Below are 23,655 nucleotides of genomic sequence, written 5' to 3'. Positions count from 1 at the left end.
CAAAAAAATATAATCTTTCAATGGGGTAAGCAAAAAATATTGACAATTTTTCTTAAACACTAAATTCAAGAAAAATGAAAGAAAGATGTGCTTACCCCATTGGCAGATTTTTTTGCTTGTTTTATGCACAAAATCACTTAAATTTGATATTTTTGGTCTTAAAACTAGACTTATTTTCTTGGGTCGTTTTGCTCATCAAGAAAAAGCATCTTAATTTAAGATTTTTTTAGATATTTTTACTGAAAACAAGACATACATTTTTTTTTTCTTGAAAATCATTTTTTGCAGTGTAAGAAAAAAATCTTGAAATAATTGACATTTTACCTTACCCCGTTTGCAGATTATTTTGCTTGTTTTGAGCACAAATTCACTTAAATTCATTTTGCCATCTTGATTTTAAAAATTTGTAGATATTTGGCTACTGAAAACAAGAAAAGAAAGTCAGATGTGCTGATGCGAGTATTTATCTTCTTACAGTATATAAGAGTGTTGTTGCTCTCATGATACTGGAGTGATTGTGTGTAAGATGTTAAAACATTAAATCTGCAGGTGGTGATCAGAGGATTTGTACAGTAGTTACGGTTATGTGTCAGTCTTTGTTCTGATTTATCAGCAAGCAATAAGTTGAAACTTGAACCTGCATGGTCCATAACCCAAGAGATCCAGTGTAATGGTAATCATGTAAACATTTACTGTCTTTGCACAGTTCTTCATATTTTCTGTTTGGTGGTTTTTGTGCCATTTATTTGTCTGAACTGTTCAACATACAGGCCTCATTTCATCTTTCTGATAAACGGATGAGTGTGACAATGGGGTTTGTTTGATGAACCCAGTGTTCTCTCTTCATTAAAATGTGATGGAACAGACAAAAGGTTTCTCTCATCAGCACCATTAAACTCAACTCCTCCACTAAACAAATCCCAGCACATTCATCCTCATCTTCTGGGTATACAGATCCTCATCAGTCTTAACACTATACTGACAATAAAGACGATTCATTGGTTGTCACAAATGAAACAAAAAATCACATTTCACGAAAAATGCAAAACAAACACAACACAACAATAAATAATCTGACATGAGTGAGCGATTTCCACCAGAATGTTTCTCTTAACCTTACAAGAATAAAGACATCAGATCATCTTTATTTTACTCTCAGTTTTTTAAGTTGTATTGATGTCGGAATGTTCGTTCTTTCATATCTTTTGTGAATCCTGAAACAGATCATTAAAATGAAAGCCAGAGAAAACTGCTCCAGGATCAGAATATTGTCATGTGTATATCACATCTGAATCCTCGAGAGGTATTAAAGACACCTCATGTGTGTGTGTGCAGGTGTAAACCAGGCCTTTGGCAGCAGTATTAATAGTTAATAATGAATCAGAAGCTGATGTTTGTGAATTAATGAAGTTTGTTGTGTTTAAGCAACTGGGGATCTGGATCAAAGCGTCTCTGTGTGTTTGTCCTCGTTTGCGTCTTCCATCCGGCACACAGTGCTACCTGCTTGCCGCGGCCAAACCGTGCTCAGGTGACCCTGCCAAAAAAAACCCTGCTACCCATGAGGAAGAGCGGAGGAGGAGTCAAACCTACTTTACTTCTGATGTCCCACATTGAGATCTGAGTTTGTGTGGTGATCAGACTCGTAACGTCTCTTTGTGCTCCATCCAACTTGGCACATTGGTGGTGTAAAGGGGGACAAACACACAAACAACTACACAAATCTCACAGCAGAAGTTTGACGATCTTATTCATCATTAAAACTTTCTGAAGTTTTTCTGGTGTGATGGAGGAAAAGTTCCTGAGAGTGTTGGTGTCTTATGAGTGTTTATCATCACACTGCTGTAACAGATGACCAAACTACATCCACTGTACACAACCTCCTTTATCATCAAAAACATAAACAATCTAGAACGCCAACAAATCATAAAACAACAGAATAAAACTGTAATATTGCGAAGAGTCTGGAAGACTTTGATTATCTTGATGTGATTATTTGAAGCACACAAAGTTTTGTTTCCTCAGAGGACAGAAACTGATGATATTTAGGGTTGGTTTCCAGGACAGAGTTTAGATTAATCCAGGACAAGGTCTTAGTTATTTTAGGACATTTCATTCATTTTAAAAACATTACTGATGTGTACATGGAGACAAAACTCTAGCACTGATATATGTAAAGCTGCTTTCAGTTTAAGACGCTCAAATATTCACTTGAGTCGGGTACTAAAGCCCTTTCTGTGAGCCTGACCCATAGAGATCAGGGCTTGTACATGCTGACACACACATTTACTGTGGTAAATACAGTAAAAACCCTAAATGAATGCTATAAAACATGTTTTAGGAGGGATTAAAGTTTTCTGATGACATCATCAGTATTAAAGTGATGCTACATCAAGCGAATGAATCGCACTTTATTAATAAGTGGCCTGAGAGTTTAATACGACATTTACTCTAATGAATCTTAACGTTTAAGTCTTTGATTTAACGTGACAGAGCAAAGATATGAAAGCAGAGACGCTGACAGTCTGTTTATAAGAGACATACAGAGAGATCCTCAACTCTATATCCCATCATATAATCCTTCAGCAGTGACAGAGACATTTAACTGTGTGTGTGTTTGTGTAGAATTGAACATCAGACACACAACACACATTACACAAACCAATGCTTCAGCATTTCTCATTAAAGCTTTGATTCACTAAACCCCAGATAATATAGCAACTACTGCACATTCCTATCATCAAATACATGATTATTAAAACACAATTATTTATATGACATATGATACAGAGCAGAGAGATCATTTTTACTCACCTTCAAATTCAACCTTAGTGTTCTGCTTTTTTTAACAAACTATACATCGCATACAGACACTGACTTTTCCTGTAATTCTGATGATATGAATGAGAAAATAAATGTTATCAACAACACACAAACAATACATTTCATCCATCCAGAAGATTTATTCAAACCTTACTGAAATGAATCATAACAACATCATCACATGACCTGTTTCATTTACAAATCAACACTCATTTAATGTTAAGAAGGGTGACACACCCTGATAAACGACAGCCAATCATCAGTGAGATATCTCACAGATACAGTAACAGTAGTAGCAAAAGATGTGACAGTGACATCATCACAGGTTTCTCATAAAGCAGCCGTGTGCTGTGTGATGTGAGATTAATAAGAGGAGATCTTAGAGTACATCATCTGAAAGAGCTCCAGGAAACTTCGGACCAAACTCTAAAACACACAAAGACACACACACGCATCACATTTACAAACAGTGAAAGTGTTGTGACGCTAAATACAGAAATACAATGAAAGACATATTTTATTTTCATACTTAAAATTTCTGATATTGAAAAGTCAATGTGCCCTATCATACACCCGGCGAAATGCAAGCGCAATCATTTTCACGTTTAGCGCCACGTTGTTTAAATAGCAAATGCATTTGTGCCCATGGGCGTTCTGGTCTGAAAACGAGTTGTGTCCAGGTGCATTGTTGGCGCGTTGTTATTTTGAGGCAACTAAAATAGACCACACCAACTAAAACCAGGTCTAAAGTCTAAAGTCAATGTTGCATTATTTTTGTTATTTAATAAGCACGTTAGTGATATGCACCGATAAACGAGACGACAACATGCGTTTGGTTATCACACATACAGCAGCACACAATCGTTTTTAAATATGAAAAATTAAAGGATTAAAATGTAAAAGATTATTATTGAGTCTCTTTGACATAAATGAGGGCCGATTATGAGACATTAGAAGGTGTAAAGAGCTGCTTCAGCTGTATCCTGGTAAGTAATTAAATGTTGTGCTTTACAAATGCAAATATTGCATCTATTTTTAAATGCTACCCCACAGATTTATTGTACATGATTACTTTGTATCTGTGGATATGAAGAGATGAGAACCTTTTTTAAGTAATGCTTTTCACTCACACCACTGTCCGATTGCTGAAAGTATTCATCTCTCTCTCGTTTGTAAATTCTTTATCTCTGTTCTGTTTGTTACACATAAAGTATTTTTAGAGAACAAACCTTTTCTGGCATATTTGTAAATGATTCTTGAAGATTACATTGATCATGTAGGCTATTTATACATTTACAGCATCGATCGTTACACTCAAAGCACATCCATTACTCATTACGAGAAGAGGAATAACCCTTTTAGACTGTGTGCCAGGCGCGTACACCATTTTTCTCATCGTTAAATTAGCAAAAGTGGATTTGGACACATCCTGTTGCGCTTAGATCATTAAAATAGGGCCCAATGTCTTCAGTGAGTGTAGTAGTGTAATCTCTGTTTGATATGAATGTGATTTACCTGAAGAGCTTCAGTCTGTGGGGTTTTAATAATGTTACTGTGTTCTGGCAGGAGGAGAGGCCGATGTAGAGGAATATGATCCTTTGAGGACACGATGATGTCATCTCTTATCTGAAAATATAATGGGTTAGGGTTACGGGAATAAAGACCCAACTTTACAGGTGACCCTCAGGTGCAGAGATACATAAAAAATGAGCACTAAATAAAGCAAAAACTAAATAAAAAACTAATAAATACACCAAATAGGCAAAGGGTCCAAAAATAAAAACAAGACTAATTGGTATATAAGATGAAAGCAGAAGATGGAAACCCAGTATGTCTCACAAAACTTTGTATCTTAAAAAGTCCCTGATGTAGTGATTAGGGTTAGAAACAGAGGAGAGTTGGGGTTTATTTTAAAAGAGTGGTTTTACAGGGTTATGGTGGGTAAGGATGAAATTTGGGTGGGGATTATCAGGATTGCAGTGGTTGGGTTATAAGAAATACACAAGAATACAAATATGTCACATAATCTCAACTTTGATATATTTCTGTCGTGTCTGTATCCCAGGTGTTTTACCTCCTTCAAATGATCCTCCACAGATCTGATGTAGCTCATCAGAGACTCTCTATTCCTGTAAATGCAAAAAAAATCATATTTTACCAAAAAGTCAAAAGATAATGACTTAAGACTTGCATACAAACAATTACAATAAATACATTTTTTATTTGTTGTAAAAAAATAATATCACTTTAAAAAATGTATGATCCTAAATGGATTTATTTTCTTTATACTAAATATCATTTTATAATCATTTACATTTACACAATGACTGTAGTTCATATGTGTGTGTGTGTGTGTGTGTGTGTGTGTGTGTGTGTGTGTGTGTGTGTGTGTGTGTTACTTTGCTGCTGTACGCAGTGCGTTCTCAGCGCTCTTGATGGTTTGTTGTAGTAATTTTTTCTCCTGCTGTGATTGGCTGAAGTGTTTCTCTAATGATGTCAGTGACTGATGTTTCCTCTTCAGCTCCAGTTTAGCGTCTGATAGACTCTGAAGATCAGTCACAGTTAATCTTCATCATCATCATCATCATGATTATTGGTGTTGTGATATATGAGTGAGTGTTGATGTGTATTTACCTGTACAGCGTGTGTTAGCGTCTGGTTCTTCTCCAGCTGTTCTCTTGCGTGCAGCTGCATACTGATGTCCAGTCGCTGCAGGTGTGTGGCTTGATCTCGCAGCAGACGCTGAGCACACTCTTCCCTTTCTAGTGCACTACTGAGCTCACTACACACACTCTCAAACTGCTGTACAGGAACACATAACTGACAGACACAGACATGACCTTATCAAAAATCTATTACAAGTGTAGACATTTAAGCAAAAACTCTCAGGCTTTACTAGAACTTTAATTTTATTGCACTGATGTTTAGACAGTTTAAATGTAGTTGGACGGTGCGTTCACACCAGATTAAGCGAACGAAGTGTTAAGCACGGGTGAATTACATGTTAAGTCAATGCAAAGACGCAGTAGACATCATGCAGCGTGATTCATGCGAATCATGTGATTCATGTGAAGCGGTGCAAACTGGGCATTTCAGATGTTTGACACAAGTGACGCACGCAACGCATGATTCGCACGAGTTAAAAAATCTTTACTTATTCATGCCACATTGGTACACTGCAAAAAATGACTTTCTTACTTAAAATATTTGTCTTGTTTTCAATAGAAATATCTAAAAAGTCTTAAATCAAGATTCTTCAGAGTCAGAGTCTCTTCTTTTTTCTTAAACACTTAATTCAAGCTAAATTTTCTCACCCCATTGGCAGATCATTTTGCTTGTTTTACGCACAAATTTAGTTCAATTGTATATTTTTGTCTAAAAACTAGACTTATTTTCTTAGGTCATTTTGCTCATCAAGAAGATACATTTTTTGATATTTGTACTCAAAACAAGACAAAGTGAGAATAAATGCTAAAAAAACAGCTAGACACTATTCTTATAAAACATGATAAGACAATTAAAGACATGCTTGGTGCAACAGATTCATAATAATATTACCAGGTACATATGAAACATTCTTTAAACAGCAGTAGGAATTTTATAATAATAACTGTAATAATAATAATAATATGTAAGCCTCACAGTGTGTGTTTTGTCTTTGTGTTTAGTGCGTGAGAGTTGCAGTCGTAGGTTCCTGCGCTCCACTTCAGCTGAATGCAGCCGCTGTGTGAACTCCAGGATTTGTTTCTGCAGAGACGCCACCAGGACCTACAAACACAAACAGACGTACATCACAAAGCATGACTGAGTATTCAGACACATTAATGCTCTCCGTTACCTTGCTGTTAGTGTAGCTGTGTTTGGTGTGTTGGTCGCTTGTGAGCTTGAGAAGTCCGACACCCAGACGTCGTGCCAATGAGCCGGTTCCATAATGACCACAACATTGAGCGTCCACATCTGACAGCAGACGTTCAAACAACTTTCTACATCTGCTCTGAGCGGCAGACATCACACCGTCTAACACACAAACACACACACAGGTTCAGATACTGTATGTTGTTTATTTTGAATATATTATACCAGAAGTGTGTCTGTGTGTTGTAACCTCTTGTGCTCAACTCCTCTTGTATCCCCTCCATACAGGTGTGTATGAGCACGAGCAGTTCAGAGGAGTTTAGCGTCTTCGTCACTCTGCTGTCTTCATCTTCATCTTTCTCTCTGACCCTTACCTCGCTCACACACACATCCGGCTGCCTCCCGTAACCCACAGCGACGCGGAACAGCACGGAAGAGCTCCGCCCGAGCGCACGGAGACGTCCAGCCGCCAGCACTGCGATCACACAACGTCGAAACGTACGCAACGCCTGCCCTTTCACTTCCGACTGACCTTTGACCCCGCCGTCACCGAGCGCGTGCAGCAACGTGCCGACGTCCGTCCGCAGAACCTCTGCGTTTTTAACGCGCTCCTGCAGCACAGACTTCTGCCAAACCAACCAGCACACCTGTCTGCGCAGGGCACGCACGCAACCCGTCAGCACGCCACACGCCGCCATCAGACACGCCTCCTCACGTCCACACGCGCTCACTAACTCCTGCAGACGTGTCACTTCCTGTTCCTGCTCAGACTGAGCGCGCTCCAGACAACGGACGCGACCCTCGGCTTCTTCCAGCTGCCTGCTGAGATCCTGCAGAGATACGCAGACTGTATTTAAATCAGCATACGAACAAATGATTGATACAGTATTCATAGTGTGTTGTGTTGTGTGTGTATGTACCTGTATTCTGTGCTGTAGTTGTGTGTTGTTGTGTGCATGTTGTGTGTTGAGATCTTCTCGTTGTTGAATCCACATCTTCTCTCTATGTTTCAGTTGATCACTCGCAGCCTCCAGCGCTGCAGATCTTCCTTCACACATACTCTCCAAATACAACACCTAACATACGCATACATGCACATGTGCACACACACACACACACACACGCACACACGCACACACAAACACACACAAAGACGCAAACAGTATAAATTCTGTTGGCTACACACATCTACACCATATTCCAGTATGACTCATCTTACCTTCTGATTGGTTGCAGAGAGGTCGGAGGTCAATATGTCCACATGCTCCTGTACCATTGCACTAAGCTCTGCCCATGAAAAACTACCCAGCATGCTTTGTGCCGGCGTCATCAGTACACATCCAGCCACCAAACGCTGATACAACATGTGAAGAAACGTCAACTTCTCCTACGACACACAAAACATAAATCACACAAACAGCAGCATGAATTTGTAGTAACGCTTTATTTCTGCTGATGTAAGCAAAGCCATGGCGACAGAAAAACCAATAACATCATCTGCCCATTTTTTTATAATCCAATCAAATCCTGAAGAGTAAATTCAAGCTCCACCCAAATGTAGTTCCTGTTAGTTCTCAAACGCTGCTTTATAAAGACGCCGAGCTGTGTGTGTTGTGTACCTGAGCGTCTCTCTGATGCTGTTGTTGAATTGTGTTCATCTGTGTTTGTGTTTGTGCGTGTTGTGTTTTCTCTTCCTGCAGCTGGTGTGTGAGTCTGCGCAGATCTTTCTGAGCTCTGTCTGCATCAGCTGCGGCGTCTGCGACACACACACGCAACCGTTTAACCTCTTCATTCACACACACACCACGTGCCTCAGACTCCTACAGACAGACAGACAGTGAGACAGACAGAGAGACAGACAGTGAGACAGACAGACAGACAGACAGACAGGTTAAACAGCAGTAAAGCAGGAATAAATGAAACGCATTTTGTGATTACAGATCTTCAAACAGAACAGAAGTACTGATGATGATCACACACACACACACACACACCTGTATGTGCTTCTGTAGATCTGTGATCTTCTCATCCTTCAGTAAGATCTCCTGATTTAACTTCTGCATCACAATCATCGTCTCCTGTAACTACACAAACACACAAATGCTCACATCATTAATACAACACTTCACACTGCAAAGAAACTCAAGCAAATATTTTGACATTTTTTGTGCAGTTCAACAGATGTTATTACTCATGCAATGGTTAAGATGTCAGACAATCCCAGCAGGTGTACCATGATGTTGTGTGTGTACCTGTGTGTGTACCTGTGTGTGTGTGTACCTGTGTGTGTGTGTGTGTGTGTGTGTGTGTGTGTGTGTGTGTGTGTGTGTGTGTGTGTGTGTGTTTGTGTATGTACCTGTGTGTGGTAGTTGTGTAATATTCTCCTCAGTGTGTCCAGCAAAGTAGAAGCTTTGGGTTTATCTCCCTCTTCTGTAAAACAAACACAATCATAAACACACTCTTTTTCTGTTGTTAACCAGACTGATTGTTAAATCTCTTTGTGTTGTGACCTGTATAAGTGTGTGCTTCACCCGGCTGATGATAATCCTGTAACACGCCAACAATATCACACAACACACCATCATATGACTCTTGTACACACGCCAGAGACCTCTTCACCTGTAACACACACACACACACACACACACACACACACACACACACACATTTAGCAGACACTTTTTTGACAGACATATACAGATAGAGAGAGACAGACATTCACCTTGTTAATTTCTTCTTGTCTCTCTGTACACAATCTGTCCTGCTCTTGTAGTTTGACTGACAGCTTCAGTGACTCCGCCCTTTCATGCTCTAACTGACCAATGAGATCAGCAGATCCTGCCTTCTCTTGATCCAGCTGACCAATCAGATCAGTCTTCATGTTCAAGAACTCTTTCTCCATCCTCAAGACATCAACATCACATTCATTAAATCTGCTACTTATACAACACATTAGTGTAATATTTAAGGGATATCAATCACATGAACAATATAAAGTATAAATGTAACATTACAATAAACAGATTTATGATAAAGATCTATAATCACATTTCTCTAAACTCTCTGAAGCTCTGCCTCTATAGATTCTATTATAGACCATTTCACAAGATGTAAACATTACTGGAATCAAAAAGTTGAATAGACATCTTAAAGAATATAACATATACGTGAAATAAAAAAACTGAAACAGGAAGTGTTTGTGGACCAGTGTTGTTTACATCTTTTGAAATGATCTATAAGTGCATCTTCTTCAAATGTAAATCATCTGTGGTGATGATGTCAGAATGATGATGTGATGCATCTGTTTCTGTTCTTACTGTTTAAGTTTTTGTCTGATGTGTTGTGATTGGTCTCTTTCATGAGCGTATGCGCTCTCCACCTCACCAAACTTCTGCTTCAACAGCTCCAGACTGGAGATAACATCAGCGTGACTCGTCTTCTCCATCCTGAGAGCATCCTCGAGATCTTTCATTCTCACCTACACACAGACGCACACGTTTAATAAACACAACACATGAATGTGACTACACTGACAACACACACACACACACACACACACACACACACACACACACACACACACACACACACACGTTTTACCTGGATGATCTCAGAGTTGAACTTGGACTCCAGGTAAGCGGCGCGCTCTGACTCAATGTTCTGCTCCAAAACCTTCACTTTCTCCAGTGCTGACTACACACACACACACACACACACACACACACACACACACACACACACACACACACACACACAAGAATTAAAGGTGCCAAAGAATACATATCTACACTGAATGTTTGTGTCTTTATTAAGTGAAAAAATGATCCAGAGTCAGTTTTTCATGTCCATTTACAACCCTAGGATTTGTCTTTATAATGAAATGGTCTATTATTACCTTATTTGAAAGGGTCATGAATAATAATGTTGAGCTCTGCTCTGATTGGCTGTTTCTCCTTCAGTAGCTCTGTGTGTGTGTAAACAGATCTTATATTTGAGTCTGTATCAGATTTTGAGGAATAATCAATTGTTTGGAGATTGTTAATGGACGTTTCTGAGTGATGGTAAGTTTGGGTTTTTTTCCGCGATAATGACTATATCGACTTATCGAACGATAGGTGAACATGACGTCGGAAGTTTTTGGAGAGGTGATATATTACCATAGTGTTTACATGTGTGTTTGTTTGCAAAAAAATAAAATGTCATTAGCATTTTAGCCGATAGCCTCTGTTATTTCTGCCTGCTGTCTGTCTCGGAAGAGTGGCAAGCGCAGCTCAGGGTCCACTTGCGCTCGTGCGCTGCACATAAAGAGAGCGGAGAGTGACAGGCGAAGAGAAAGCTACTCGAGCTGAAATTTAATGCTTTTCCCCATAATACATACAGTTTCTATATTTTGCATTTTGAAGTAGACATTATCTGACGAAGCTCGCGCTATTTAACTCTTTCGCCGCCATTGACGAGATATCTTGTCAATCAAGAGAAAACGCTTCCCTTCCAATGACGAAATTTTCTGTCTTTCCACAATACCGCTATTATCCACCAGGTGGCGCCCTATGGCAAGCGGCTGCATGTCTGTGTCTGTTTTAAAGATCGCTCTGAATGGGATCTCTATGAAAAGTCCGTCACAAAAATGGAATTATCTCTGCTTTTTGCTCAAAATGTGGTGTTTTTGCAGAAACCTACCCATATTCAAAAGCTGATTACAAAAGAACCACTGAAGGTAGGATGAAACTACTAGGTCTAGGTCTGTTCTTTCATTTCATATATTGTTTGTTTATATATTTAAAGAAGAACATTTTCTGGAAGGCATTAAACTTTGGTGAAAATCATGAAAAACGCTGGCTGGCAACTTTTTAAAAAACGCTGGCGGTGAAAGAGTTAATGTGCACTTCCGGTTTACGATACCTCCAAGTTGTCATAGACACGACACGGCGCTGAGCTGTGTGGCCGGTGTGCGACCCCCATAAATCTCATCAAGAAATTAACCCTGTGAAGCTGGGATTTACACTGAACAATCACTATTAGCTGTTTAAAATATTTTATCATATTTATTTATGATTTAAATATTCAGAATATATTTTTTCTTACATTCCAATATCATATTAATATTTAATATTTTTTATCTTAATATTTTTAAAAATCAAAGATGCGTTTTTGGAAAGCATATACTTGCATTATCATTCTATTTTATTGTCATATCTATTCTGTGACATAAAATGGTCTTAAAAAAGACAATACTATCGACTATCGCAATTATTTCTGGTGCAATTAACCGACCTATGAAAAGTAGCTATCGTGACAGGCCTATATTCAGTATGGACCTGCAAAACGTAACTGTAACGTCAATAGTAGAACTTCAGCCTAAACGCTAGCATATAGCATTAACTAGCATATACTGTTAACTAGCATATAACATTAACTAGCATATAGCATTAACTCAGCAGTAACAACTTTGTTTTTATCATTGTAACAACATTGTTCTCAATGTAATGTTACAATCTGTGTTATGTTTACATAAGAAGAAGGAAACAATTGTGTTTGAGGCTCACGATATGTCATTACGATGTACACAACTCTTAATATTCATCTATGACTACATAAATACAGTTTAACATTCTACAGCACCTTTAAAATAAGCATCAAGTTCATCTTAATCTTCATCTCACCTTTAGCTCTGAGCGCAGTTTCTCTTCTCTCTGAGTGCTGTGCTGCATTTCTGTTGATTTGTTTCTTAATTTCTCTTCATCTTTCTCTCTTTCTCTTTTTAATCGCTCCATTTCTTCTTTCATCTCCTGTAGAGTTTCATTCTGTTCCTACACAGTATGATATTGACATTTCAATAAATTAACAGAATAAAACCACAGTTACTTTGTCACTCTTCTATTTATTAGTTTAATTTAACAAGAGTGCATAGTCTATGTCATTTTAGAAGTTATTTGTTTTATTTATCATTATTAGTAATACAGACTCTGACACACACTTGTATTAAGGTCTCCAGACGGATCTTGTCAGATTGCAGACGGTCGTTCTCAGCGCTCAAGTTTTGCAGTAGATGGTCTCTCTCACGCAGCTGCGTCTGGAGGTCCTGTCGATCATCCTCGCGTGCTTTCTGTGTTATCTCCAAAGATCTCTGTAGATCAGACACTGTCTGACGTAGCTCTGAGCTGAGGACTTCACATCAAACACAACCTTATACAGCCACTTGAACATAGTATCAGTCTGAAGACTTTATCTGGTCACCCTTTACCTTCCAGCTTTAGATTGTGTTCTCTCAGGTCTCTCATCTTCTCTTCAGTTTCTCTCCTCTCAGCTGCAGCATCCCTCCTCGCCACAGCAACATCATACTCCAGCGTCTGTCGCTGGGCTTCTCCTCGCTCCACCTGCGCCCGTAACCGAGCAAGCTGAGCTTCATACTGGGATACCTGTGCACACACAGACGTGACCATCACCATTCTAACAATATATAAATTATTCACACAAATCTGATGTGATGTCACACCTCATTGTTGTATTTAGTAGTGAAATGTAGTTTCTCTTTTTCCAGTTGATTGAGTTTCCATCTCAGTTCTGCAGTGAGAGTAAACCCATCACCTGTCTCCCTCTCACAGACCTGTCTGTCTGTCTGCAACCGATCAATCTCTTCTTTGAGTCTGTAAATACAACAAACTGACGTCTCACACACACACACACACACACACGTGAGAGGCTTTACACATTAAAAACACACAAAATGATTTTATATATAGACCTGTTGATCTCTTCTTGTGAGTCTCGGGTTGACCGGGTCACCTCAGGTGGGTGAGACGCCCGTGCGGTGGAAACCATCTGACTGTTGTCTTTACCACGTTTGACCCGGTTGCCATGTCGTTGCCGGGCAGTAGGTAATTCAGAAGGCATGAGTTCAATGTAATGTTATGAGTCTGACACCTGCAAAACAATAGCGACATGACCCACATATGATCATTATGTAGTTAACAAGGGATTTAAATCATTTAGTTACTGAAATTCTTCCTCTGCATTGCACTTTACACAAAAATCTACATGATTATGTACAAAGTGTGGTTTAATAGAAGAACTTAACAGAGTAAACTATCATTGTTGATATCACAACGTAGACATTTATAAGACAACTGCACTTCAATCCAGATTAAACAAACCAACTTTGCAATTATATTATTTTCAAATATTTATTCTGTGTATTTTAAAGGTAAATCTGCTGTAATTTGTGTAAAATTATGATAGAGATCAAGGAAGTGCTCACACCACAAACTGAATGAAATCGTGTCTTTGATTTCTAGCAGCGATAAACGATCAAAACAAACAGACACAACACATTTATACGAACAAACAAACTCACCATACACACGCATTTAAACTAGAAGATCCTCTTTGATATAAAACATTCGCAATATGTGTTTTCCTAAAATGAAAGTTTTACAGTGTTTACAAGAACGCGCGACTGTTTGAATGCGACGCCATGTTCTGCGTCCCCATGACAACAATCACAAAATCACTGTCAAACATCACGAAACATGAATGTTAACTATTATAATACGTTATCATTACATTATAGCAAATGTTTTCCGTTCTTGTTAAATTATTTTATTTTAAAACATGTAATAATATTCGAAAGGGTCTTTATTTTGGCGCTTCCTGTCCCGATTTTTAACTATTTAATAACCGAGGTCAATAATAGTCGTGTAACGTTTGTAATAAAGAGACAATTATTTATTTTATCGTGTTTGTGTACATAGATTAACGTAATTTGTTGTTGTGTTTAAAACGGTAAAGATAACGTAAACTGTGATTTATATTTTTAATATTTATAAAGTCAAACGCGCCCCTCTCTGATATGGTTTATTCCTCCGTCACTGTGAGCGGGAGGCCGGACCAAACCATTCAGTCGCCGCTAAGGGGCCACAGTTAATTTAGCTGGTCTTCATGTCCTTTCATTCATTACGGGATCATTTATTTTAAATTAGATGTTATCTGCAGTATACTTTTTAATGCAAAGTGTATATAAAATGTCATTTGAGTGAGCAGATATGCAGAAGGCAATAAAGGTGAGTTAATATACCTATATTGAGTAGACGTTAGCCTAAGCTAGCAAAACACGGCTAACAGTTTATCATCACGATACAAAATAAAATGAACAAAATCTTCATACCATGTATTAAAATCATAATAAAATAATAGTATTCAGTTACAGATGTTATTTTATGACATGTAAGCTAAGTTTGTGAGTTTAGGAATGCTTTGTTTGTAAACGCAAGTTGCTTATTATTGTGTTGTTATTGGCACGTGACTGTGTTTGTATCGTTTCATGATTTGATTTCTGAAAGAACTGTATTTTTGTTAAGATGCAGGTGAAACCTGATCAGGTGACAAGTGATTTTACCACAGGTGATGTAGTATTTGCTAAGATGAAAGGCTATCCTTTCTGGCCTGCCAGGGTGAGTTTATATTTTGCAGTTGTTTTCTTCATATGTAGTTTATGTGTATTTGAGCTTTTATTAAAACTGAGGGTTTGTTGTTTTGTCTGGCACTCAGATTGGTGAAGGAAAAGCCCCCAGAAATAAGATTCCCATCTTTTTTTATGGGACACATACAACGTAAGTAAAACACACACACAGAGACACAAACAAACAAACAAACACTCTCTGCATTCAAAATATCAAAGACGTTTAATGCAAATATGTTTCTTCTGAATATGTGTATCTAGTATGTTTATGCCTGCAATAATTGATAACCTTTGGTCCAATAGTGATGGGATGTCTGAATCTTTATCATGAACTGGTTCTTTCGGACAGTTCATTTCAAAGAAAAACGATTCACTAGTTCTTTAACGTTCTCAAATAATGACATCATTCATATCTAATTCTATCAGCCAGGAGGGTAAACTACACTAAAACACATTCAAGTAAAGTTGTGTATGGTTAATTTATATGTTATTCTATTAATCATCTATTATCATTTATTTCTGTTCCTGACTGAAGAATCGCTGTATCCTCCTGATCGGTAAAAGCACACAGTATTAAAGTCAGACGCGTCCCATAGAAATCGTTCTTGATTCAGTTTATTGTTGACTCAGGAGTACCAGTATGTTTGCTGCACATGCTCGGTATCAACAAAGTTCACCAGGTCTATATAAAGAGTTATTACGTTAGATACGCATTACTCTCTTATTTTGACCTGTCAAGAACATCTGAAAGTGAGTAACCTGCGGATCTCGAGACACAAACTCTTTTAAATGATTCAGTCCGATTTGGTGTACGGATTGTTTAAGAACCGGACATTTTGTCAAATTGTTCAAAATATAAAGTGAGAAACACTGTACCACAATGTAAGTCACCTGACCTGACCTCACTCTTTGATAAACTAAAGTCATCTATGACTTTTAACAACTCTTACTTAATTAATGAAAGTAATTTTAATAAATAATTTCAATCAGTCTATCATTTATGCACAAAATTAAAATAATTTTTTTTTGCATAATGTACCTATAGAATTACTCTTTGTCCTGCTCTTGGATCTTATTTTATGTGACATCATAATTTAAATAAATTGTATTGCCATCTCTGTTTAGAAATTAAACATAAGTATAAAATGTAATATTTCATAATACATTTTTCTGCTTTCTGTTATTTCTATATTCGTGTCGAGCTGCTTTGAAACAATGTAACATTGTAAAAAAGCTCTATATAAATAAATTTTAATGAATTAAAGCATCTTCTAAATTATTTAATGTAAAATTAATATGTTTATGCACTATTGTGTTTTTCCAGCACATTTCTTTTCCCCAAAGACATCGTCCCCTACTGGCCCAACAAAGACAAATATGGCCAAACTACCAAGCGTGGTGGGTTCGAGGAGGGTATGTGGGAGATTGAGAATGATCCGGGTGTGTGCCTTAGAGGTCAAAAGGTCAGTGTTTAAAATCAGTGTCCATATGCTTATATAAGATTTGTTTTGTCTGAAACAATATAAAGTGTTGGTAGGATCATCATAAATGATGTTTTAGTCAGGTCTCATGCAGATATTTTGTGCTGCAGTTGGAGTCTTCTGTTGTTGTTTGATGTTTTTGTGTGCGGTGGTTTCTTCTGAACTTATTCTTGCTTTGTGTATTTGTCAGAAAGCGGCTTTAGTGAAGCGACTGCTGGAGTCTCGCCCGAACCAAAAAGCCAAGAAGAAGAAAGCAGAGAGTCCGAGTGATAAGAAGGTCCAGGCTGTGTCTCGTAAAGATTCGGCGTCCGAGAGTGAATCTAAACCAGTGACACAGAAGAAGAGAGAAACTGCTGTGAAAAACAAGAACACAGAGCCCTCGGAAACATCATCAGAGCAGAAAACAACACGCTTGAGGGTTTTGGCAAAGACTGATGCACCTGCGAGGGGCGTGACCTCACTGAAAACCATCTCATCAGAGCGAAGGAGGTTACCGTCCAGAAACATCATCATAGCACGACGGGCCGCTGTTAGATCAGCGCTATCTGCCCATAGGAAACACACGCTGAAGAGAAATATTGTTGCGTCGGTGAAGACACGCACGAATGCTAATAGCCAGAAAAAGGTTTGTTTGGTTCTGCAACAGAGATGAACTTTATTATTTGATGTTTGTTATTTTAGTTTAGGTGTGTGTTAATAGTTTGATCTGATCTCTTCATGTCTTCTTAGTAAATTAACAGTATTGTACCAGTTTCGTACTGAAGCAGCAAAGTCTGTACATTATACTGAAGCAGGCATCAGTAGGTGTTGAATGCATCCCATAAGCAGCATTTTATTTGTCAGAATATGTCCTGAGTTTCTGATCTTTTGTCTCTTTCAGTCTTTAAGGGTGACACGCTCCAAATCAGATCTGAAAGAGACCGAACCTGAAGTCACTGACAGATCTCTGAATTCATCCCGTCTGAAACGCAAACGATCTGAAACCGAATGTGATGAGAAGAATGAGACTCATGTGTCCCATACCTCGAGCTCAGCAGGTAAACTTCAGATTCTCATTCAGATTTATCTTCTGTCTTCCATTAATGTTCATATAATTGGAGGACAAACATTAGAAGTTTAAAGTCAACATGAAATGACAGGTGTAAATAACTCTATGTTCTTTTAATCATTATTCTGCTCATGTACATGAGCTGCACATAAAATAATATCCACCACTATTATTATTGCCCACTTTTCATAAACAAGTCAAATCAAAGCCCACCCAGCATTTTCAGACTAAATATTCTGTTTTTATTACATAACTGCAGTTAAACCTGATCAGAGCTGCCTATGACTCACAGGTACAAAAAAGAAACGACACACAGGAGAAGAGACATCTGGCCGAGAGAAAGCAGAAAAGATGGAGATGAAGACGACAGATACTGAGACGTCTGTCCCAGAGAAAGCTAGAAAAAACAAGATGAAGACAACAGATACTGAGGCGTCTGTCCCTAAAGAAGCAGAGAATGAGATAAAGACAACAGATACTGAGACGTCTGTCCCTAAAGAAGCAGAGAATGAGATAAAGACAACAGATTCTGAGACGTCTGTCCCTAAAGAAGCGGAGAATGAGATAAAGATGACAGATACTGAGATGTCTGTCCCAGAGGAAGCTAGAAAAAACAAGATGAAGACGACAAATACTGAGATGTCTGTCTCTAAAGAAGCAGAGAATGAGATAAAGACAACAGATACTGAGACGTCTGTCCCTAAAGAAGCAGAGAATGAAAGAAAGCCGACAGATACTGAGATGTCTCTCCCAAACGAAGCAGAGAATGAGATAGTATCTGTCGTCTCTGAGACGTCTGTCCCAAGCGAGGCAGAGAATGAGATAAAGATGACAGAAACTGAGACGTCTCTCCCAGACGAAGTAGAGAACGAGATAAAGACCACAGATACTGAGACCTCTGTTCAAAACAAAGCAGAGAATGAGATAACGCCTACAGATACTGTGTCTCTCCCAAAGGAAGCAAAGAATGAGATAAAGACGACAGATATTGAGATGTCTGTCCCAAACGAAGCAGAGAATAAGATAAAGATGACAGATACTGAGACGTCTCTCACAAATGAAGCAGAGAATGAGATAAAGACGACAGATATTGAGACAGCTCTCCCAATAGAAGCAGAGAATGAGATAAAGACGACAGATACTAAGACATCTGTCCCAAACGAAGCAGAGAATGAGATAAAGAAGACAGATACTGAGAATTCTGTCTTAAAAGATGCAGAGAACGAGATGAAGACATCAGAGACTGAGAAGAATGACAAAAACATGACAAGTGACATTCTCAACATCTTTGAGAAGCAGGAGATAGACCGAGGGATGAAGAAGAGACCCAGAGATGAAGAGGTGAGAGAGGACGAGAGAGCTATAGAAAGAGCAGATAAAGTGAAGCAAGCTAATGTCTGTCTGTCTGTCTGTTGTAGAAAAGTAAGATCCTGGCTGAGAAGAGGCAGAGCGTGTTGAGATCTCTTCAGGGTTTGGTCACATCCACCAGGGGAAAGACACAAACATCCACAACACAAACGACACAACACGAGGATATGCAGAAATGTGTCGAGAAGAGCCGTGAAGCGCAAGATGAAAACCGTGGGCCGCTGACACCAGCAGAGGTTCAGAGAGGAGATACAGAGCAGAACGAAGAACAAGAAGAGAAGAAAGCTGAGTGAGTGAATTCAGATGATCTCCAGCAGACCGATTCTGTCCTGTCATGTGTTCGCTCTGTGTTCTTGTACTTTTGCAACTAAATAATTGCATGCCTCTGACTTGCATTTGCTTTCTTTGCACATTGTTTTCGGATACAGTGTATTTACACTAGGGATGCATAACGATTAATCGCGATTAATCTATAGCAGAATAAAAGTTTTTGTTTGCATCATATATGAACTGTGTATAATAATTATGTTTATACCACAGGTCTGTTGAATTCTTTATACTGATTGGCTGAGAAATGTTCCATGGGTGCTGATTATTTTTCTGTAAACCGCACACCTAACCTTTTAAATGTCTTAAAAAAGGCACCAGATCAATGTTTGTGGTAACTGTGGTATAACAGGAATAATTGACGACGGGCCATTGAATTATAAGAAAATAATGCACGCTTCGCTTCACGTCGTGCCGCATTGCACCTTGGGTGTGCATTACTTTCTTATAATTCAATGGCCCGTCGTCAATTATTCCTTACATATTTAAATATCCACACGTATAATTTTAAGAAAAAATATATATTTATATCTTAAGTATTTATGTATCATATAAATTATAAATAAATGTGTTATTATACACAGTTCATACACACTATCTGCTATAGATTAATCGTGATTAATCATTATTCATCCCTAATTTACACAACTATAAATGTGTTTCTTCTTCATAATAATGATTTCAAATGTTTGATGTGGACAGACAGCAGAATATTAACAGCAAAGAGGACGACGATAGAAGTGAGGCGCTGTCTCTGTCCGTCACAGACTCTTTACTCTACCGGCTGCACGGGGACATCAGAATCTCAATGACGCTGGATAATCCGGTATGAATCACATTATAATACTGATAATATATAAATGAGTTTTCATGTCATTCTCCCAGCTGACAGTCTTGTGTTTTGCAGGATGTTAGTAGATGTTTATTGGCTCTGGATGAATTGAGTCGAGTTCCTGTGTCATCTCGAAACATGCAGAACCATAGTGAGCTCATCGACACACTCCGAAAGGTAAACATCCAGATTTTACACTAGACGTCATGCGTCAACATCACCTTCAGCAAAAAAACTCTGTGTTTGTGTCTGTGTGATCAGATGCGCTGGTTCAGAGGCAGCGAGGCCATCATGTTTAAAGCCTCTATGTTGTATCATCGCTTTAAAAACATCTACCTCATCGGAGACGCAGACGACACACTGAGTCAAGAGTACATCCACTCACTGCAGGAGGAGAGAGAGACGGAGGAGAGACAGAGAGCAGTGCGACGGGAGGACAGACAGACAGATGGTGGGTCAGATGTTCTTCATCATTATCATCATTCTTACAGTATGACTCTACAATGAGTATGTTTGGTGATGCTTGTGCAGACACGCTTTACCTTTGAATTTAAAGATGTAAAGTTAACCGGTTTAATGGTTAACCGTGATAAAAATGTCCAATGGTTAGTATTACCGCCTCATTTTTTCATTACGTTTAACCGTGCCAGTGTCACTGCTCTCAAACCCCTGTCCAGCATCAACCAATTTAAGCAATGACATAAGACAAACACATTCATTAACGTCTGCTCTCATGTGTTTGTGATGACAGTGATTCACTGAATTTAATTCCTTATAATGTTGACATTTAGGGAAATCTAGTCGTACTGACACATGTTTACTTAATATTTCCTTAGACAGATTCATCTTTTCTCTTCATTTTTCATTAAATGATGATGTGATCTGATGAGTTAGGGTCTCAAATGTGTGACTATAGCTACAAAATAACAACACCTGCTTTATTTCTAATGTTATAATCTTTATTTAGATTTTTGTTTAGCTCATGAAAATATATTGAAATGAGTAGATGTTGTCTGCGGTAATTCATGTAAATGTCTTGTGTTCAGTTATCAGTGCGACAGGCGTCAGCAGAGAGACCACAGATACAGATCAAGCATCTCAAACCACTCAACATGTCTATTACAGGTATGACATCATCAAACCTTCAACACACCATTGCCGTCCACATATAAATATCAGATGATATTTGTTAGAAATTGGTTTTATAGGAGATTTGTAAACTAAATGTAATATTTCCCTCATCCTAATCTGCCAGTTCAGATCAAGGGTTTCAGTTGCCACAGTGCATTCTGGGATTGGCTCATTTGTGTTGTGTTGCCAGCAAGATCTGTTTAGAGACAGTCTTGTAGTTTAATCTTTGAAGACGGCCACTGTCTATGTACGGTGATGAGTACTGTAGATTAAAATGATAGTGAAAGTCAATGATTAGATGTGACACATTTTAACACACTGCTGGCGTTTGATCTCTGATCTGTTTACAGTACAGCTGATGAGAAGAGAAGCTGACGTGAAAACACCTGAGTGACATCACTTCCTGTTTTATCTGTGGTTTTATCCACTGTTGTAGAGAGTTTGGTCTCATTTGTCCTGCAGTTATTTATTTATCCTGTGATGAACAAACACACGATCAGTCCAGTCAAGACAGATTTTGTATAAACCACACATTTTTCTCACTGTCAGTATTTAAAGAGCTGATCTGGGGTCTTTTAAAGTCTATAATCTTCAAGCTGCTGGTTTTAGATCCGATTTTATATGTGTGCGTGCGTGTGCGTGTGTGTGTCACGATCATACTCATCATACTCAGTTTTTACTCGGTTAATGATGTTTTTTGAGCTCTTGCGTATTAAACTCTTTCATTTATTCTGTCTGTCCACCATCAGACCTCCACACTCATGATGACGGATCAATACTGAAACAATCAATCTGAGGCTCATGTGTTTGTTTGAAGGTCTCATCGCTGTGAAAGTGATTTTCTGGAGTGAATCCTGATGGTGAATTGACAGAATAAAGACTAAAGAATAAATGTTTTTTATACATGTATCACTAATACACTTTCATAGCCCTCATCACAGAGCATTAATACACATTGCAGTATATATGTAACGCTTCAGCCGTGATGCTGTGTTTTATTTGACCTCTGGTGCCCGTTTTGTAAGCTTACTGTGACTGTAGATTGTTACACTACAATTAAAGGTCAGCTTAAACTATTCAAGGACTGATAACTGAAAAATCATTGATAGCAGCAGTTCAGTTCACTTCAGATCAGAGCTATAGGAGATCTAACAAACAAGTATTAAAGACTGTAGGACTCTTTCACTTCAACACTTCATTTAAAGCTTCGTTATCATGTGGTCTACCTGTTAAAGCATTCAGGTGGGTTGATAAAGGGATAGTTCACCCAAAACTAAAAATTCAACACAAATGAAGATATTTATAAGCACACAGTTGATGGTACCCATTGAATTTCATAATATTTCTTTGTCCTTCTTTGGAGGTCAATAGTTATATCAGATGTGTTCTTAAAATAAGTTATCCAAATATCTTCTTCTGTGTTCATCAGAAAAAGAAATTCATACAGGTTTACAACAACATGATAATGGGTAAACTATCCCTTTAAAGGTTAAACTGTGCTATAAATGACTATTTACACTTAATCTGAATTGAACCCGGTGCTAATGTGACAGATCCTTTCTGTAAACCACATGTGTCATAAATGCATTAAAATAGATATAGCACTTGCATGTGCTTTCTGTGTTGATATTACAGTTAAACCCGATAATCATATTTAATGTAGCTCACAGTAAAGTGATCTTTCATACCCTCTGCTGCTTGTGTTCTGATTATTGTGTTTAGTCTTCATATGCCTTACATTCTCAGATGATCTCATAAACATCTTTTATCTCTCAATCCTTGATGATTTTACTAAACTTAAATAATCAGAGATGCTGACAGGTGGATGACGTCACAGTGCCGCGGGAGGATTCGGGAATCTTATGAAGGAGTTTGCTCTGGATTCGTTCTCGCGGTGCTGTGACAGCTGCATAAACTCAAACAACCTTTTGATACTCAGAAATTATGACTTTTAGGCAGATCTGGGGAGTGTATTGTTATTGTAGACAACATAAATGCAGTGTATGTTTATAATAGGATACTGTTTTAAACCTCAGTAACGCGTGTCAAAATCTGTAGTATCTTGATGATCCCTTTATTTCACATATCTTAATTAAACGTATTAACTTTTTACTCACATTTGTAATTAAAATGCAAAATAACCATACATTTTTTAAAGATAATATCTTATAAGATACTAAGGAAGATTAACCATGCAATGATAAGCTGAATCATTTCACCACACTCTAAAAATGTCTGGGTTATTTTAGACCCATAATGGGTAAGTATTGGACAGAACCCATGCTGGGTGAAAAATGACCCAGTTCCTTCTGCAAAAGCCATTCTGAACACACTG

At 38.2% G+C, this 23,655-nt stretch overlaps 2 protein-coding genes across 6 annotated transcripts; one reads left to right on the top strand and one right to left on the bottom strand.

Moving 5' to 3' along the window:
* Positions 1 to 1,868: 1,868 nt before the first annotated feature.
* On the bottom strand, positions 1,869 to 14,264 carry ccdc171 (coiled-coil domain containing 171). Of its 2 annotated transcripts, none has more exons than XM_065275721.2 (23): positions 14,030 to 14,264; positions 13,421 to 13,599; positions 13,172 to 13,322; positions 12,920 to 13,094; positions 12,653 to 12,843; positions 12,339 to 12,485; positions 10,276 to 10,368; positions 9,993 to 10,153; positions 9,398 to 9,578; positions 9,186 to 9,294; positions 9,032 to 9,105; positions 8,670 to 8,759; positions 8,295 to 8,495; positions 7,895 to 8,062; positions 7,596 to 7,751; positions 6,926 to 7,505; positions 6,659 to 6,837; positions 6,463 to 6,588; positions 5,455 to 5,640; positions 5,220 to 5,365; positions 4,895 to 4,949; positions 4,336 to 4,446; positions 1,869 to 3,246 (listed from the first exon to the last, which is right to left on the bottom strand). In XM_065275721.2, the coding sequence occupies exons 2-23, from the start codon at positions 13,567 to 13,569 to the stop codon at positions 3,184 to 3,186; spliced, it is 3,492 nt and encodes a 1,163-aa protein (XP_065131793.1). In that variant the 5' UTR covers positions 13,570 to 13,599; positions 14,030 to 14,264; the 3' UTR covers positions 1,869 to 3,183. The 2 variants fall into 2 exon arrangements, with proteins under 2 accessions (XP_065131793.1, XP_065131794.1); XM_065275722.1 differs by having other exon boundaries at positions 12,339 to 12,479.
* Positions 14,265 to 14,580: 316 nt separating this feature from the next.
* Positions 14,581 to 23,462, top strand: psip1b (PC4 and SFRS1 interacting protein 1b). Of its 4 annotated transcripts, XM_073812998.1 has the most exons (14): positions 14,581 to 14,735; positions 15,033 to 15,125; positions 15,223 to 15,284; positions 16,458 to 16,596; positions 16,805 to 17,239; positions 17,495 to 17,651; positions 17,955 to 17,988; positions 18,043 to 19,003; positions 19,081 to 19,319; positions 20,060 to 20,183; positions 20,265 to 20,366; positions 20,451 to 20,640; positions 21,236 to 21,314; positions 21,671 to 23,462. In XM_073812998.1, the coding sequence occupies exons 1-14, from the start codon at positions 14,718 to 14,720 to the stop codon at positions 21,693 to 21,695; spliced, it is 2,658 nt and encodes an 885-aa protein (XP_073669099.1). In that variant the 5' UTR covers positions 14,581 to 14,717; the 3' UTR covers positions 21,696 to 23,462. The 4 variants fall into 4 exon arrangements, with proteins under 4 accessions (XP_073669099.1, XP_065131704.1, XP_065131705.1 ...); XM_065275632.1 differs by having other exon boundaries at positions 15,039 to 15,125; positions 17,955 to 19,003; XM_065275633.1 differs by having other exon boundaries at positions 17,955 to 19,003; positions 21,676 to 23,462.
* The last annotated feature ends 193 nt before the right edge of the window (positions 23,463 to 23,655 follow it).

This window comes from Paramisgurnus dabryanus, chromosome 21 (genome assembly GCF_030506205.2).
Source record: "Paramisgurnus dabryanus chromosome 21, PD_genome_1.1, whole genome shotgun sequence".
Classification (NCBI taxonomy): Eukaryota; Metazoa; Chordata; class Actinopteri; order Cypriniformes; family Cobitidae; genus Paramisgurnus; species Paramisgurnus dabryanus.
Note: the sequence above shows the minus strand (reverse complement) of the source record. Positions and strands in the feature narration are given on the sequence as shown.